General features: G+C 52.1%; 1 protein-coding gene across 17 annotated transcripts in view; it reads left to right on the top strand.

Moving 5' to 3' along the window:
- SRCIN1 (SRC kinase signaling inhibitor 1) overlaps positions 1-17,745 on the top strand; it is a 177,502-nt gene that overhangs the window by 101,136 nt on the left and 58,621 nt on the right. For 13 of the 17 annotated variants that reach the window (XM_038385629.2, XM_038385628.2, XM_038385618.2 and 10 more), the window contains one exon: positions 9,335-9,358. The exons of the other annotated variants lie outside the window; for them this stretch is intronic. In XM_038385629.2, coding sequence (XP_038241557.1) covers positions 9,335-9,358 — 24 coding nt within the window. The remainder of the gene's footprint in view (positions 1-9,334; positions 9,359-17,745) is intronic. 17 annotated transcript variants of the gene reach the window in all.

Genomic DNA, 17,745 nt, shown 5'->3' with positions numbered 1-17,745 from the left:
GCCAGAGCATGCCATTTGCGAGGACTGCTTTTGCTTGGTGCTTTTGAAAATTTGTTAACAGATTTAATGAAAGGATTATGTCCACACTCCATCGGAGCTCTAAGTCTGGAGGTTGTTGCGTGCGTTTGTGTGTGCATGTGTGGCACTGGTGCTCCTGCCCTGAACACCTACCACACACAAGGATGTGTGCGTATGTGTGCACACGCATATTCTGGCTCTCTCTATGCGGAAAGTTTCCAACCCTTGCTAACACAGTTTCCGTTTCTGGGGTTACCAGCATTAGGTATTTGCACCGTTGAGAGCCCTTGCAGAATGGGCTGCTGGCTGATGCTCTGACAGCAGGTAGACTAGGGGAATACAGTGTTAAAATTCCCTGCAGCAACCGGTGACCCTTCTACCCTCAGGTTCCCACTGACTGGTTCAGCTCCATCATTAGCAAAGCAGGAAACTCCTTTGAACGGGGCCTAGCGTAGATGGGGCCAGTCTCTAGGAGCAGTGCTAGCAACCAGTGTGTTTAAACAGGGCTGTGGCTAGGATGGTTTGTCGGATCAGTGGGAATAGTATTTCTCCCCCTAATAGGAACTGTTGTCCTAATAGCACAGTATGGGGACGCTGAAAAAGGGGGTAGGACTCTAGCATGTCTGGGTCACAGGCACAATATAATCCCTTCCCTCCTTCAGAGAAATCTGCTAGCGATAAGCAAGGGTCTTTAAACACAGCTGTAGTTGGAATCATAGATCTCAGAGGTGAGAGACACCAAACAGAGCAGCCAGCCCAACTTTCCACCAATGCAAGGGAATCCCAAATGATTTGGGCTTCTTACCCCCTGTTCCCCACTCTAGTAATTGTCCCTGGCAAAGGGCATTGGGTGTCATTTACCTCCAAGGGCACTTGGGAGAAACAGGCTGAATCTCTCTCTTAAGCAAGTGGGCATTAAATCAAGGGTGGCCCTTGCCATGCATGGGTTTGTGGGCAGGTGGGAGTGAGGCACATGAGGCATTGCAGCCTCTTGCAAGCAACCAAGTTCTGCCTTGTCCTTGTCAATCTCCCTTTGTGCAACTAGCTGCATTTTGCAGTTGTCATAGCTCCACTGCAGTTTGATCTGCCTGGCTACTTCCTGGTTTCCCTGCCCAGCCGGAGGCGGCTCTGCTGACCTGACCTACCAACCATAGGTGTAGAGGTGGGGCTCCCTTACTCTTGCAGGATCTGATTCACTGATCCTCGTGCAGTCGTCTGTCTGGGTGCAAAGTGAATGTAGAAGCCTACCCAGATTACACCAGCGCAAAGCAGTGTATCTGACCGCCCCCACTGCCTGCAGGGTAATGAGGAATCAGACCCTTGGAGCCTCCTCACCCTTGGAACTGGATGGAGCCCTGCTCGAGGAAGTGAGTCTGTTTAAAGCCATGTGAGTGGTGAGATGGTCACATTCTTGGGTCGGGAGGAAAAATAAGCCATGACATGGACAATTGACCTTGGCTTATGTGATGTGGCCTAATGGCCCTCACCGCTTAAGCTACCCAAGTGTCTGAGGAACATAGGGTTATCCCAATTGCACTAGCCAACCAGTCTATCAGGTCCAGTATTTCCAAAGCTCCTTGCCAAAGACTCACTGGAACACTCCGATTCTGATGCAGGCCCTGTGTTTGTTATGGTGATTATTCCTCACAAATGCGCACCAGGGAATTTATAGAACAGGTAGATGTGAACCCTGCCCCAGAGGGCTTTGCCCTACGAGTACACCATCTGCAGCCCATGGGAGTAGCAGATGAGGACAGAGGAGATGACTGAGGTCAGGCGGCAGAGTTGAGGCAGTGCAGTGCCCCAGTTATTCAGCCCAGGTTGTGATGTGCTCAGCTTTGCAGTGCAGTGGCTTGCCTGGGGGGAGGGGAGAGAAGTCTGTTTTTTGTAAGCAAATCCAGTCGTTGACTTGCTTCTATCATGATGCCCATAGGAAGCAGGGCTTGATTAAAGCTAGGGTAGTTGCTTCAAGCCTACAGATGGGATTTTCAGGAGCGTCTATGCGTTTCAGGAGCACAAGCCACATTGAGTCAAGGGCACTTGTGCTCCTAAGTCACTTAAGTGCTATTGAACACCTCTGGCTATAACTCTGTTGGGAATTGACAGCTGCTGAAAGGATAGCTGTAGGATTGATAGCGAGAGCTGGAGGGGGTGTCTAGGGTGTGGGAGGGTAGGGAATGATACTTGTTGATCTTTTTCAATAGCCTATCATGGTTTGGTTCGGTTCAGGGTCTTTCCAGTGTCCTGGCTGGAGCATAAACATTTCACTCTAAATTGAGCATGGAGGATGCCTCCTACACTTTAAAAACCAACCCCAACCAGCTGACCATGTCCCTTCTGTTCAGGGAAATGTGCCATGGTGCATCTTAGCTGGAACTGCCCTGTTTGCAATTTTAATATGATTCTGTTAATGATAAAGTGTGGGGAGCCTGCCGTGGTCAGCCCAGATTTCATTTACCTCCCGTTTTTAGCCTGGGACAATTGCTAGGACTAGATTTTTGTCTCCCTTTTCTACAAATGGTTTTATCCACATCCCCTGACCCCGCTCTTCTTCTCAGGCGTGTGGGTGGTTGCGGGGTGGGGGGGACTGAGTTCCTAGTTAGTCTGTCATTTCACGGCCTTGTGGACATAAATTTCATTGTAATTATAATTTCTGCCTGTGTAATATTTCATACCTTCTGCATCGCTCTGTCTGCAGTGAAGTGCCTGTTTCATCCATAACAAGGCTGTCCTTTCGGATCCTCTCTGACCATTATTTGCCTTTGATGCTTTTGAAGAGCCAGAGATATGTTAATTTTACCTTCTCTCCCTCCTTGCCTCCTCCCCTCTGCAAAATCTGTCATCCTAGCCAGCTGCAGCGTTATTTGCTCCTGTGCAAAAATCAGCGCCGGGTGGGGGTTGGGGCGTTCATAGAGTTCGGCTGGGTGCTATCGCTAACCCGGCTAGAGTTACTGAGCCATGGCTTTGGTGGAGCTGTGCAGGGGGAGCTCTTCGACCTGGAGTTGGCTGCTTTCCTGGACTAGGACAATGGGTGCTTTTGTTGACCTTTTTGCCCTGATGGTCTTTCTAAAGACTCCCCCCCACCCCCCCACATGTTAGTGAAGAGCAGAGCCCAGTTAAATAAATACCTGCCATAGGGGCCACCTGGCCAGTGCCTCAGAAAGGCGGCAGAAAACCGATCTGATGGCAGACAGGAGCAGGCAAAAAACTAATTTGTGCTGTGAGACGAGGTGCGTGAGGGGATCTAGTTTATCGGCCCACCTTCTGTGGATGAGTGAGCCGAGCATGCCCAGGGCTCTTCTTTGGGGCTGGGAAAGGTACTCCCAGCGGGACAGCAAAATGCAAGGTGTTTAGCTCAATCAGTTAGCTCATATTCTAAGGGACCATCCAAGGTAGAGTGGCCAGGTAACCGCTCTGCGGTTGTAGGACAAAAAGGGGGGGGAGTTAGTGGGTTACAGATGGTTGTAATAAGCCATAAATCCAGTGTCTCTGATTTTTAGTGTCTAGCAGAGTAATGAATTTAAGCTCCCCAGCTTGTCCTTTGCACGTGTTGTGTGGCTCTCCTTTGAGGTTGAAGAGTGATCGCTCTGACATGGACGATGGCTTTGGGAAAAAGGATGTTTTTGTCTCTGATCATCATGCTATGTGAACCACAGTACCAGGTGCCCTAGAAATGCCTAGGGAGACCGACAGAGCCCTCTGAAATGAATACATTTAAATAGCGACCATTCATTCAGGCCACTAGGCCTTGGTGAAAGGAACCAGACTGACAATCCTGGAGGTTTATATTTCTCCCCAGGCTAGCTGCAGCCTGGGCCCCTCCCAACCACCCCATCTACCTGCTCCGGTCCTGACCTGGAGGGCCAAGCTCAGTTTCCAAGCCCAATCCTGCTGCCAGCCAAGGGACCAGTTGTGCCAGGGTCGCGGGAGTGAGATCCAATAAGTTCATTTCACGCAGGACACCACTTGGCAAGGACTCTTGGCTGCATTTGAACCAATGACCTGGAGTCCAAAGGCCCTTGTTGAACTGGTTTTGACTCTCCATTTGCCCAGGGTTCCATTCTTTCCTGCCATCCTTTCATTCTTTCTGTTTTTATTTCTCTCTTCTCCCCCCCCCCCCCCCCCCCGGGTGTCCCAGTACACACGCCTTTCCCTATCCAGCCTCCATCTGTTGTCTCCAAGGTATTACTTCTAGCAGCCAGGGTCAGCTCATCCCAACACACTGCTCTCAGATTTCTGGGACTCTGCTCCTGCCGTGCCAAGGTAAACTCCCCCTCCAGGAATGAAGTGCTTACCTGGACCTCCTAGAGAGAGCTGGCCAAGGTCCCAAATGGCTCTGGAAGGAGCAGGGGGTGACAAGACCTTGAGGCTGTATTGGCATGGACTCTGTCACGTGAACTAGATCGAATGATTTCCAAGGTGTTCTCCACTCAGGCTCTCTTTCCTGCTGTTTGGGATGTCAACGCAATCGCTGCTGCTTTAATGTGGAATGACTGTGTGTGGCGGGGACGGGATTTATGGAGCTCGCCTGCGATAAGCTTATCCGCTCATGCTAAAATAATAAATAAAATATAAACCCAGGCCCGCCGGGGAGATAGGATCAGCAATATCAGGGGCTGAGGGAAATTACTGAGGCTCTTCCACTGCAAAATAACAAGGCTGGAGAAGAAAAGCCATTGCATCAGCACTTCGCCCATCCTCTCTTCTGCTAACCTGATCCCTCCAGACAGGATCCCGGCTGGCTCTCCAAGGGCCTGAACATTCCAGCCAGCTCAGGGTCATCCCCTTAACCCCCCACCCAATTACCAAGCACAGCATGGGTGGTGGGTGAACCCCCCTTTGGGGAGGCCTGCCCTGTGCCAGAGCCCCAAGTCTGTTTTTCTCCCCTGCTACCCCCCCCGGTGGCTAAAGGAGCCCCTGCTAGCTTCAGAGGTGGGTGGGTCTTGAGATGGAGTGTGGGCGGGGCCATGGCCTGGGTTACCCGCCACCCATGGAGCACATGGCATTTCATTACCCAGTCTCCTCCCTGAAAGCAGGCATGTAGGAGGTTTGCTGGGCTAATGGCGGGGAGGTGCAATGGAGAGGGAACAAGACTGGGGCTTAGGAAACCTTGGTTCTTGCCACTTGACTCACTTTGTAACCTTAAGCAAGTCACTGCCCCTTTCTTTGCCTCAGTTTCCCCATCTGTAAAACCCAGGCTAGTGAGTGGTCCCAATCTCCCTCTGCAATGAGTTTTGACGTGTGTGGATCAAAAGTGCTTGGTGGTATTATCCCCAAAATTTTAGGGGCTTTTACTGATGGTTGGCTCTGGGGTGACAAATTGAGAGGCCACCACCTCTTTCTTAAGCCTCCAGAGGGTTCTGATACACTGCCCGTGGCTGGGAGATCCCAGTGACACCACATTGTAGAGACCCACTGTGTCTGATCAAAGCGTGGGTGGGAATGGGAGGCGGGGCTTGTGTGGTCCCTTGGATGGCCATCCAATATCACCGGGACTGGGCAGAATGGAGTTCTGCTCCCATCTCCTCCTCTTCTTCCAACTGGCAAGGGCTGTTCTCCCTCTGCACCCACCTTGCTGGGGCTAAGTATTGAATCCAGCCTCTGGCTTTGAAACTGAACTGAATGAAGCAACCAGTTGAGGGACCAACCGAACCACGTGCACAATGGACTTGGGTCTTGCAACAAAGGTAGAGCCAGATCATGCTCTTGTCTGTTGGCAGTTACTCTCGGGTGATTTGGAGACACTGGCTTTAAGGGAGGACTCTGGGCCATATGTCACTCTAAGCCAGGCACCGCAGTATCCGGCATTGGGATTCAGATCTGGGCTGCCGAGGGTGCCCAAGCATGTCCTAAAAATCGCTTCTGAGTGCGGCCCAATTTGAAACATGTTTAAAATTCTTGAATGACGTGTTGATCCCCTCCTGCGATCAGGTACCTGCTACCATCCTGAGCCCCCTGTCCAGAGAAGACATACTCTTAGTGCTAGTCTAGATGAGGGAGATTTGCACTAGTGTCGGAGCACTGTTGCAACTGTGCAGATGTGGGATAACTGCCCTCAGTGCAAAAGCCTAGGAAATATAGATATGTGCACAGGTGTGTTCCAGGGTAAGTCACTCTGGTGCAAGCCTCATATTACACCAGTGCTTACACTGCCCTGCAGAGAACCCCAGGACGGACAGGGCCATAAACTGTGGAATCTTGGATGTGCCTTCAAATCAGACAGCCACACTCCACCTTTCCAGTTCTCTTCCCCTCTCCTGCTCTCAGGGCATTCCCAACAAAGATGTTTTTGTGTTAATTAGTAGGCTTGGAGGATAAGAAACTATTTTGTAAGTTTCAGACTCTTGGTGTTTTGGAAAAGCTTCACAGGGTAGCTTTGGTTTCTGCTGCTGGTGGTGATCTAATAGTGCCTGGTAATCAGGACTCCTGGGTTCTACTTCTGGCTCTGCCTCTGAGTCAGAGTGTTACCTTGGAAAAGACCTCTGTGACTCAGATCTTATCTGCATGAGAAAGGTGTACCCATCTCACTTAAATCTGATTTAGTTTGACCGGTGCAAAGGCTTATTTAGGTTAGGACTGGCTTGTCAGTGAGGAGCTGACTGACACTACAAGCCACTCTTAAGCTGAAATAAGTCTGTTTCAGTCAATTTGACTAAACTGATTTACAAAGACACCTTTAGTACAGCTGTTGCTAGTTTGTGTGTAGACCAAGCCTCAGTTTCCACATCAGTAAAATGGGGACAATACACCTGGTACTTAACCTCCCCAGGCTCTCTGTTTGCAGAAGGCTTTGAGACCCCTGGATAAACACTCTCGAAATAGGCACAAAGTGTTATCATGGTTCTACTTTCTCTATCCCTAGATCCTGCCCATGGGAGAGTTTAATCAGCTGTCAACATTTCCAGGACTTAAGGGCCAGTGGAATATCAGCAAGGGTCCTGCCTTTTAGAAGGGGAAGCATCTTAGGCATGTAGAAATGTAGAGCTGGAAGGGACCTGGAGAAGCCTTCAAGAGCTCCCTCCCTCCCACAGAGGATAGGTGGCTTTTCCAGGCTCCAGGAATGCAGAAACTCCTTTGTTCTGCAGGGGGTTTGTTTGCCTAGAGTTAGCGTGGAGGCAGTCCCGGATCAGTCCCGAATCAGCTTTTATGGCCCCAGTCTGGACTGTATTGACACTTACGGCACTGGCCAGTTACCGCCCCTAGACACAGCCCTGGGGCTGCAGGAAGGCTTTTGATGCGTCTGTCAAGCATGTCGACTCCGCGGAGGGATGTGTGTGAGCACAGTGTTCTAATGTTGTTCTCTAGCTGTATTTTCAGTTACTGGGTTTTGTTAGTTTCCCACTGGATTCAATTTGTCCTGTAGGAGCAAACGGGCCTCGGATACCCCCTGTACAGGCCATGCCAAATCTGAGCCACACCAGTACCTCATTGCACAGCAGGCTGGGTGAACGAGTGCACCCCAGGGCTACTTGTATCCTAGTGGGCTGCCCTCATCTGGATTCCACCCCTTTGCTCACCCCCCCCCAGCTCACAAGCTAGCTCAAACCATGCATTTGCTGAGCTGATGATAATCTCCTCTGCTTCCCGAGAGCAAAGCCATGCTATTGGCAGCATGTGGTGCCTTTTTTCGTGACCGCATCTCTGCTAGCAAGGGCCTTGGGGGCATAGAGGGACTTCCTGGCCCTTAATCTCCTTGGTTAAAGATCCAGGAACCAGGTTCCCCTTGGGCACCTATCGCTGCAGGGCACTGCAGCCAGAAAGCATGCCCTTGGGTCGTGGGATATGGGGCTGGCATGCTGGGGCCTGTCAGGGAATCCTTAATTCGACCCGGTCCTGCTTCTGCAGCCAGCCCACTGAACTGACAGCAGGGGACGAGCATTTGTCCTGCTGCTTTGCTCCAGACTGGGCCCATGTGACGAAGGCAGCCTTGGCCAAACCCTAATGCAGAGCCTGGGGGCCTTGGATGCTCTGCTTCACCCCTCTCCCCTGCCCTTTCTCATGCTAGCTCAGTGGGCACTGGGTGCGTGTGTGTATTTTTAAAGGGTAAGGGATCCTCTGTGGGGAGAAATCCAGGCTAACCAATACGGGCATTCAAGGGAGGTTTAAAACCATCTACTCTCCCCTCTGTAGTCATCAGCTGATGCTCCTATAAGTAAGGCCCCACTTCATTCGCAATATTGTGGTTCCCGCAACATTAGGCTTCCACTGCAGTTTTGATTTTTAATTAGCTTATTTTGCACAGTCCACAGTTTTGCACACATTTTGTGAGTGCAATTGGTACTGCACTAACACTTGGTGCCTGTAAAAGGTAAATGGCTAAAATGTCCTGACTCAATTTCTACAGCAGTTGGGTTAAGACTTTTGAGTCTTTTGAATTTTATAGTGTACCAGTCACTTTTTTTAATGACTGTAATGTAGTTGCAGCAAAATGTCTGGTTGTTTAAAAAAATAATTTGCAGGCATAATACTTGTTTATATCCTTCCAGCACATTTTCTTAAACAAATAGGCCTTCTCTAACTTACCGCTATTAATAAAGGTCCATTATTACTTTCCACGATTTTCCATGTTTTGTCCGCAACTCAGCCGCAAGTATTTGAAGATCACCCCGTGATTCAAGTAAGGCCTTACCGACAAGGATGTGTCTACACTGGTGCTGGAAATTACCCCTCCAGTACCAGTGTAGACATAACCCTAAGGGAAGGATCCCATGGCCTCTGGTTTGCTTGTCTATCCAGGAACTTGTTTGCTATAATTGAGGCCCAGTTCCTGTTGCTCTCCAAAGCATGTCGGTTAGATGCCAGCAATGCTCCTAGCCTTGCAAACACACTAAAGGAGCACCAGCTACTTCTGCTCTGGTCCCTTCCCTCAGGATCAGCCCCACAAGGGTTACTGGGGACAGAAGAATTGGCCAGGAGAATCCCTTTAAAGGAAAACTTCCCTGGAGAGAGACCCACCCAGTGGGGAAGCTGGCCCAGGAGGGCATCACCAGCAGTCTTTAGAAATATCCAACATGACGGCATGAATTTTTTGGGGAATCCTCCTATCCAGGCCTGGCATCATAATGCCCCCTCCATTCTTTTGTTTGACTCCGAACCTGAATTGAACCCTCATGTGTGTTTTGTCCCCTATCGCCTGGCTGCATGTTCCCCTGGTCCCCCAACCCCTGTGCCCCCACCCACCAAGAGGCAATAGCAGCATGATGCTAAACAGAAACTAAACCAAGCTTCATCTCCCAGTTTAAAGTCAACTGTTCTCCAAGCAGCATCTTAATGGTATTTTTTGTGTGTGTTTTTTGTTTTGTTTTTGTTTTGTTAGCAACCCAACTACTGGAGCTTTAAGGTCAGTATTTCTGAAATTTTCGCCCCCCCCACGCTTCTGTTTAAAATGCATGCGCTTTTTCACCCTTTCTCCATCTGTGTGCGCAACTGGGGGTTGGGAGTCCAGGATCTCTCATCAGGGTTGCAGTGTTCAGCTAGTTCTGGGGTGTGATTCAGGAGCAGCTGATCCTCATGAGAAGGATGCAGCTGCTATTGCCAGGTTCTGCAGGATGGGCTCTTGCGTGTCTGAGTCAGCTTCGGCTCTCTGTTACATCCCTGTAAATCCACAGTCAAAGCCTGCAATCGGTGTCTGCTCTAGGTTTATACCCATGTAGCAGAGAGCAGAATCCTGGCTCCTTGACTCTGGGGAAAGAGCAGTGAGTGGAGACAGAGGCTCAGGCCTTTCCTGGTGGGCTCAGGAATCCAGTTCAAATTCTTCACCCAGGTGCTAGGTCAGAGTCCTAGATGGGAGAGAGAATTCAGATCCTCTGCCTGTTCCTGGTCAATCCACAGACCGGAGGGTTCCAAATACAATTCCACCCTCCCCTGTGATCTGCTTGTCACCATTTTCACCACTCCCCACCACCACGTGCAGCGTGCCGAGTTTCAATCTGCACTCTGCTTGCACGATTACGCCGCACTGATCGGCTTCACTTTTTGCTTGTGCACAAGTCTATTGTGTTTGGGGTTCAAGCAGGTTGGGGAAAGGCAGATGTTTTTAAATCCCATCTCCCGCCTCCAAACAATTTGTGTGTGGATGGGGGGCAGGGAGACTCAAACCCACATCTGAGCCTGGGTTTACAGTGCAGTATAGACATACCTTAAATGAGCTGTTGAGGGTGATATGCAACTAGCATCTGGTTTGTAACAGACTTGGAAAGAATAATAAAACTAGCCCGGAAGTACATTGAAGTTTGAAGCCAATAAAACAGTCCCTTTGGACCCTCTGCTGCAGTGTGGTGCCATGGGGGCCTTGCACACCGGGAACTGTGTGATGTGTCTGGTTGTGAGCTGCCACACCAGGGCATAGGCAAGGCTGGTCAGTCCGCTGGGAAGCTGGCAATCCAGGTTAGGGTTTAGGATCTCGTCTGGTGGGTGTCAAAGCCCTGATGTGACCAGTTCTAAGCGATGTGGGATGGCGAATGTAGCATATTGGAACAGATCAGTCTGGGATCCAGCAGTGCCCTGTCTCTGATATGTCAGAGGAAGGCAATAAAATAATCATAATAATGATCCTGATTAGGTGGATGGTGCTGCGCAGGGGAGAGACTGATTCCTTCCTGGCCGTTGTGGCAGCACAACCAATACCCTGAAGCATGAGATTTGAGTTTCCTTAGTGGAGATAACAAGGAACATTGAGAGGCAACTTGGCCTAGTGGTTGAAGCAAGGCTCTGGGCATCAACTAGCTTTCTTGGGTGTGGCTTGTGTCACCGCTCCATGCCTCCGTTTTCCCATCAGTAAAGCAGGGAGAACACCTGCCTCCCTTCTGCATGGTGCCTTGAGCTCCCCAGTAGGGCTGTCTATGTAAAACTGCCCGTGGTGCTGTGTACACGCTCGGTCTGATGGTGGTTATAGAATATTATCTGCTCTCTCCTTGCATCTTCCCATCGGCTCCTCGTCTCTCTTGCCACATAACGTTCAAACCCCTTATCCTGTGCTAGGGCTCTGCAGAGCTCTCAGAAACCTCCCCTCACGGTGATTCATAGTGACCTCTAAGGGAACTGCAGAGGAGCCGCACTGTCCTTGTTGGCACAGTCTTGCCAGAGCTCCAGGGAGGAGAAGGGGCTTGGTGTCAGTGTATTGCCTTAAAATTTAGCTGGGCCCCAGCACCAGCACAGGGGAAGTACTGTCAGTGTGACTCTGAGCCAGGCAGACTGAGCTAGGCTAGGGGTGGGCAGTGCCGGTTGCTCTGGGTCTTTGCCTGAGGCAGATCAGGCTTTTCTCCCTCTCTTGACATCGCTGCTCCCCCACATCCCATGGATCTTGCAGGCTGGTGCAGAATAGGGGGGCAGGTGGAAAATGAGCAGCATCAGGGATGTGATGTGGGCTGGAAACTCTTCAAGGCCATTCAGACCCTTCTTCCCAATGGAGCTCAGAAGAACATGGACTTGCCTTAGCGTGCACTGGTGCTGCAGCCCTCTCTGTAAAGCTCCTAGGCAAGGTAACGGATGACGCTGGCGTTAAGGGCACAGCAGGAAGCCAGAGGAACAGGCAGTGACAGGTGATCCTACCTCCCATCGACCATGTCTGCTTCCAGGCTTCACCCACAGCTGCTGGGTCTCCAACCAGCCTGGAGTTCCAGCTCTCAGCTGGTCACTCAAGGCCGGTTTGGTTAAGGTTGTTTAGAGCAGACAGTGGGAATATTTCAAGGTCAGGAATGTTTGCTCAAATCACAGAGCAATAGAAATTGTGATATTCCCCTCTGAGGAATGACTCCTGCTTCTTACTCCCCAGGAGAGGAAGGGGCTGGTTGCTGCTAGGGCACGGGACTGGGAGTTCTGAGATCTGGGTCCAGTTCCAGACTCAGCAGATGGCTTAGGGTGAGTCACTCCAGCTCCCTGTGTCTGCTTCCTCATCTGTAAAATGAGGCTAATGATGCATGTTCTGCAGCAGGCGGTTAACTCATGATGGTCTGTAAAGGACTCTGGCATCCTTGGACCAAGGGTAAAGTCTTTTTATTATTTATTTGTATTGCTCTGGTCACCCCCTAAACCTCAACCTGGCATTCCAACAGGCTCCTCCTGGCAGGGCTGAGGACCCCAGCTTTCCCACTCCTCACTGGCAGTGCCTGGGCCAGCCTTTGCCCTGTTGTGCAGTGCAAAGTTGGCCTGTTTCACAGTCTTTCCTCCCACCATCTTCCCCGATGAACTGTGTTGGCTGAGCGATGCTGCGGCAGCCTGTCAAGATCAGCGGTGTTGCCGGGAGGTCTCGGTGCATGGTCTCAGCACAGGTGTGGGGTGGTCCGGCAGGGGCTGTGCAGTGGGAGGTGGCTCTTTCTGAAGGACGCAGCCTGGGTCTTTGGGGCTGGGTGACATTCACTCAAGTTCTGGCTGGGAAGGAGAGATTGGTGGCACAGCCTAGCAGTGTCCCTGGCTGGATCTCCTAAGGGAGGCTGTGACCCATACCACATATGGGGAAGAGCATGAAGGGTTAAATAACTCTCTGCCATGCAAGGGATGGTCCTCGGCTATCTGACCCCACCACTGAGGGGCACAAGCAACGGGGACTCAGCCAGGAGGGAGCCACTCCCTCTGCATAGGAAAGGCTCTCCAAGAGCAGCTGTTAGGGGCATCTCCTGGGGATTTTCAAGCTGCCTACTTTTCCCCTGGCCTGCAAGAGTCCTTTTGCACCCCTGAGCTTGCATAAATGGAGAGAGTGCCATCTGTATCCGCCTGCATGGGGCCAAGCCAGGCAAGATCTGGCGTGCCATAGACCCTCTGTCCCTAGCCTGTTGGAAGAGGAGGATGCAGTGGGGAGGGGGACTATCATGATGGGGGCTGTATAGGTGCCTAGACAGACAAAGAGGCCCTTCTGCTGACATGCCCTCTCCTGCCCAGCATGGGGTCTGTGCCAAGCACCTGTCCGCTCTCTGCCCCATCCTAACGTCAGGCCCTATAGGGTTGAGTCAGCCCCAGCTTATCACACCACATGACGTATCCTATCCGTCAGGCTCCCATCAATCCAGCCTCTCTCCACAGCTGTTGTCACAGAGCTTCTGGTCTCCTTGTCCCACTGCATATTTCAGAGTCCCTCATCCAGCCAGCCTGGCAACCAGCCACCTTTCTGTTACCTAGCAACCGCAGCCCAGGCAACAGGGATGGGGCAAGCAGAGACATCTGCCAGGGCCCTTAGCTCTCGTAATTGTCAAATAGTTTGATCCTCTTGATGAACTTTCCCATCTCTCAGCCCAAGTCGCTCCATAAGGGCCTGCTCCACCATCTTGCCCCCTCCAGGGCATAACTGGCAATAAGGCAGTCAGTGGGAGTTGAGCACTCATCCCAGGATTGAGAACATGGCTAGTGTGAATGAGGGTGGATCTCCAGACTGGGAGGAGATCCCACCCTTGGAGGACAGGGCATAAGCCTGGGAAAGCCCCTGCCCCCCTCCTTCCATGTCCCGGGCTGCCAGGGGCATGGGGTGTCTCTTGCACATAGAATGTGGGGGAGAACTTGGCCAGTGTGAAAGTCAGAGCTGGCTAATGCAAGTTTAAAGCTAAGCAGGATGCAGGCAGCCTCTGTGCAGTCTTGGCCGGGGCAGATCTACCAACGCACCTCCATCCCATCTGTGGAGATCTCCTATAGCCTAAATGGCAGTGCCCTGTGCTTGCCAGAGCAAGCGGAGTTCTGTCCCACATTCCAAATGCCCACCACCTGCAGCATAACATCAGCTAGGAAGTCCTGTGTGGGTAGAGATTTGTTCATGTCTGGCTTGGGTGTGGGACTCCTGGAAGTGTTTCCCATTCCGCTGGTGGACTGGGGACTCAAGGCATTTGCCTAACCAATCCTATACATAGCAGTGCTATTTACTCCTAGGAGACAGGCAAATACCAAGCAGGTTTAGCTCCTGTAATCCTGCCACTCCTGCTCCCGAATACAATAAATGTTCATTCCCATGCCCTCCTGCCGGCCTTTTGTCTCTGCTGTGCTGCTCAGGCCGTTGGGGAGACAGGCTTTTATTGCAGGATATGTGAGGGGTTATTCTAAAAAGGTGAGGATGTTTGGGTGCAGCCGCATGACTGATGCCCCAGCTGGCCTGAGGGGCACCCCGCAGCAGGCCACAGCCCAGTCTTGCCCATGGATGCTTGGGGGAGCAGAGGTGGGGGCGGGAGAAGTTTTCCCCCAGCGCTTGCCAGCCTCTCTGAGGGGAAGGGGCTCATGGCAATTTGGGGCTTTCCTGTGGTGGGTGGGGAGGAATCCCCACCAAATAGGGCAGCAAGATTGGTGCTATGGGTCTCCTGCCCAGGGCCCGACCTAGCACCAGAACAGAGGAAGCCCAGAGGAGGGGACAGTATATATGATTGAGGGGGCTAGATCCTCAGTACCCTGTGGGGGCCAAACCCCCAGCCATGCCCCAGGAGTGGGGCTGGCGAGCACACTCAGACCAAGTCAGGGGCTGCCCACCCCCCTCCCCGCTTTTTCCTCTGATTTCCGGGCATTGCCCGGTAGACTGTGGCAATTTGCTGTTTTCGGGAGCTGAAGCTGTGCGAGGCACTGGAGAGCAGAGAGCTTTAATGAGGCCTCGGCTTAACCCAGCTGATGTAGGAACCTGCCAGGGTAAATGTCGACTGCGGAGGCAGTGGCAGCCGAGGCTGTAATGGATTAGAAGCCTTAGTGAGCCGCAGTCTCCTAGCACGCCTGGTGCTGGCTGCGGACATGACTGGCCTGGCCAAGTGCACTGGGCAATCTCACCAGGCCGGGAAGCAATGCCACGGGGGGGCACCCTGCCTGCCCCGGCCTTGCGGGATGGGGGATTCTCTCACAGCTATCTTCTTTACAGAAGAATCTGTGATGCTCGAAAGCTCTGTCACCTCCCTGCCCCAGGGATGGGGGTGTGGGGCTGGTATGTCATGCCGTGGGATAGGAACCCAGGTCTGGGGTATCTCCACACTCACCAACACGCACATCGCTAGTGCCAGGACCTTGTCATTCCCCAGGGCGGGTTAGGGGCCAGTGTCTGTTGGCATCTACTCACACTGGATGGGAATCCCCCACCCCACCCTGGGGGGCCAGGGTGTCTCCCTTCTGCTGCACGTGCCCCACGAGGCCATCTCCCTGAGCACCCTGGAGGAGTTGCCAAGCCAGGCTCTGCTCCCTTGGGGACCCTGTTCCCTCTGATCTGGCTCATTCCCAGGGGTCATGACAGCAGGCCGGGGCATCTCCGCTCCCTGCTCATTCCCCGCTGAGGGCACTTGCTGGGCTAATGGGGAGCAAGCTGAGAGATGGGGGGACACCCCAATAAAAAGCTGCTGCTGGGGCAGAGGCCATGTGGCTGTGGGGCTCCCAGCGAGGACATGTGCCCCTGGACTCAAGGAGAGGGAGTGAGTCAGGAGGAGCAGGGAGCTGTTGGTTTGGTGATTATCACTGTGATCTGAGGGGCCATGGCGGGGCCAGGCCAACTCCGTCTCATCTCCCTCCTTCTCCCTGTGCTTGGCACTGCTTCCCGCCCGCCAGATCTGGACTATGGTAGCGTCAGGAGAGACCGCTCTGCCCAGAGAACCCTTTTTGGGGATGGCCTTGCAATTGGGGGGTGGGGGGGAGGGGCAAGCGCCAGTGGCTCCCCCTTTGAGTCCTTTAGCTGGAGAGGCTGTGTGAGGATGTTGCTGCCCTCTCTGGTCCTGCAGCATCGGACTTGAGTTAGTTTGTCAAGCAGTAGCCTGGTGACTGAGGCCGGGCCTGCTTGGGGAGAGCAGGCAGCATCCTGCGGAACAACCCCCTCCTGAGCGGGCAGCTCGTGGTCCGTGGGGATGGAGCTGCCGCCCAGCCCTGGGCCACCCACCCGCAGCTGTGAAGGTCCCATCACCGATACGCACTAAGGCGGCAGGGAACCAACTGCTGTCAATATTCATGAGGCTGTAGAGAATCAAAGCTTTTAAATATTCAGCAGGTAGGCAGAGGAGTGAAGGGCTGCAGGTACCCGCCAGGCAGGGGCTTGGTACCCAGAGGGGAGCTAGCAGCCCCCAGTGCTACCTACCGAGAGGACTTAGAGGGCTCCGGTGGGAGCAAGGAGATTGGAAATCCCAAGGCTGGAGTCAAGCTTCTCATTCTTGCTCTCTTCTCTCTCTTTCTCGGGTTTGTGTTTATTTCATTTTCTCTCTTGCTTTTGTTCGCTTTTCTTGTTTCTTATCTCCATTATTTTCTTTCCCTCTGCCTTTTTTTTCTCCCCCTTTTCTTTTCTTTCCTGTTCCCATCCTTCCCTCCCTCCCTCCCTCTCCTCTGCTGGAGAACTGAGCACTTTGCCTGTCCGTTGGCAGAGATTAGCGTGGACTTCAATGCTATCAGTACCCTTGTTTCAGGGGTAACCTCTTCAATAAATACCTGGTGGGGACTCTCCAAGGCTGGTAAGTCCCTGCCCAGCTCCCTCTCACATCTGGCTCCCAGTGGCAGCCCGCACACGTCTGTTCTCCGAGGCCCAATGAGTTAGTCAAGGGGTCCAGTTTAACCACTAATCTGATTTTAGCATTAATCCAGTTAACATTGAGATCCGGATTAATTCTGTGTTAATCAGGATAATCCTGACAAAATGTTGAGCATTAGACGTTGGATGAATTATTGTTACCCTAATCAATACACTTTTAATTTGGCAGCAAGACCCAGCTGGGGGATAGAAGGTGGGTGAGGCTGTGATCTGGAAGGGGTGAGAAGGGGAAATGTTGAAGCCAAACTGAGAGCTTTAGAAACCACCCATGGGGTCGTCTCCTAGGGATCAGCCTCTACCCCCAAACTAGAATGGGCCCTGATCAGAACACCCTTGAACTGCAGGGCTCTTTGGACTCCCTTGGGCTGCAGCCTGGGGCCCATCTGGATATGTTGTGGGGGAAATTCTGCTTCCTGATTATTTCTCTTTCCCATTCCTTTGTGTGCTTCCCAGTCCCATCCAGGGCAGGAAGAAATGACATTCTCACTTATTACGCAGTGTGGCAGTGAAGCTGTCACGGATGGTCCACTGAGATCAAACCCAGGCTTTTCCACATAGAATCATAGAATATCAGGGTTGGAAGGGACCTCAGGAGGTATCTAGTCCAATCCCCCGCTCAAAGCAGGACCAATCCCCAACTAAATCATCCCACCCAGGGCTTTGTCAAGCCTGACCTTAAAAACTTCTAAGGAAGGAGATTCCACCACCTCCTTAGGTAACGCATTCCAGTGCTTCACCACCCTCCTAGTAAAAAAGTTTTTCCTAATATCCAACCTAAACCTCCCCCACTGCAACTTGAGACCATTACTCCTTGTTCTGTCATCTGCTACCACTGAGAACAGTCTAGATTCATCCTCTTTGGAACCCCCTTTCAAGTAGTTGAAAGCAGCTATCAAATCCCCCCTCATTCTTCTCTTCCGCAGACTAAACAATCCCAGTTCCCTCAGCCTCTCCTCATAAATCCTGTGTTCCAGTCCCCTAATAATTTTTGTTGCCCTCCCCTGGACTCTTTCCAATTTTTCCACATCCTCACATGGAAAAGCCCCAGCCGTTGTCACGGGAGCGAAGAGAACATTTGATTGTGGTGGCAACTGAGGTTGGGTGTGATGGCAAAATTGCTGCTGACCCCTCCGTGAATGTTTTCTATGGCATCTCCTCCCCAAGGGGTTGCCAGTTACCGAGTTGTGGCCATAGAGGTATTTGCTGCACTGCAGAATCTAGCCCCTCAATATTCCATGCAGGCAGTAGTGGTAGAACTCTGGTCCTGCTGCTCC

Source organism: Dermochelys coriacea, chromosome 27 (assembly GCF_009764565.3).
Source record: "Dermochelys coriacea isolate rDerCor1 chromosome 27, rDerCor1.pri.v4, whole genome shotgun sequence".
NCBI classification, from domain to species: domain Eukaryota; kingdom Metazoa; phylum Chordata; order Testudines; family Dermochelyidae; genus Dermochelys; species Dermochelys coriacea.
This window is presented reverse-complemented; position numbering and strand designations above follow the sequence as displayed.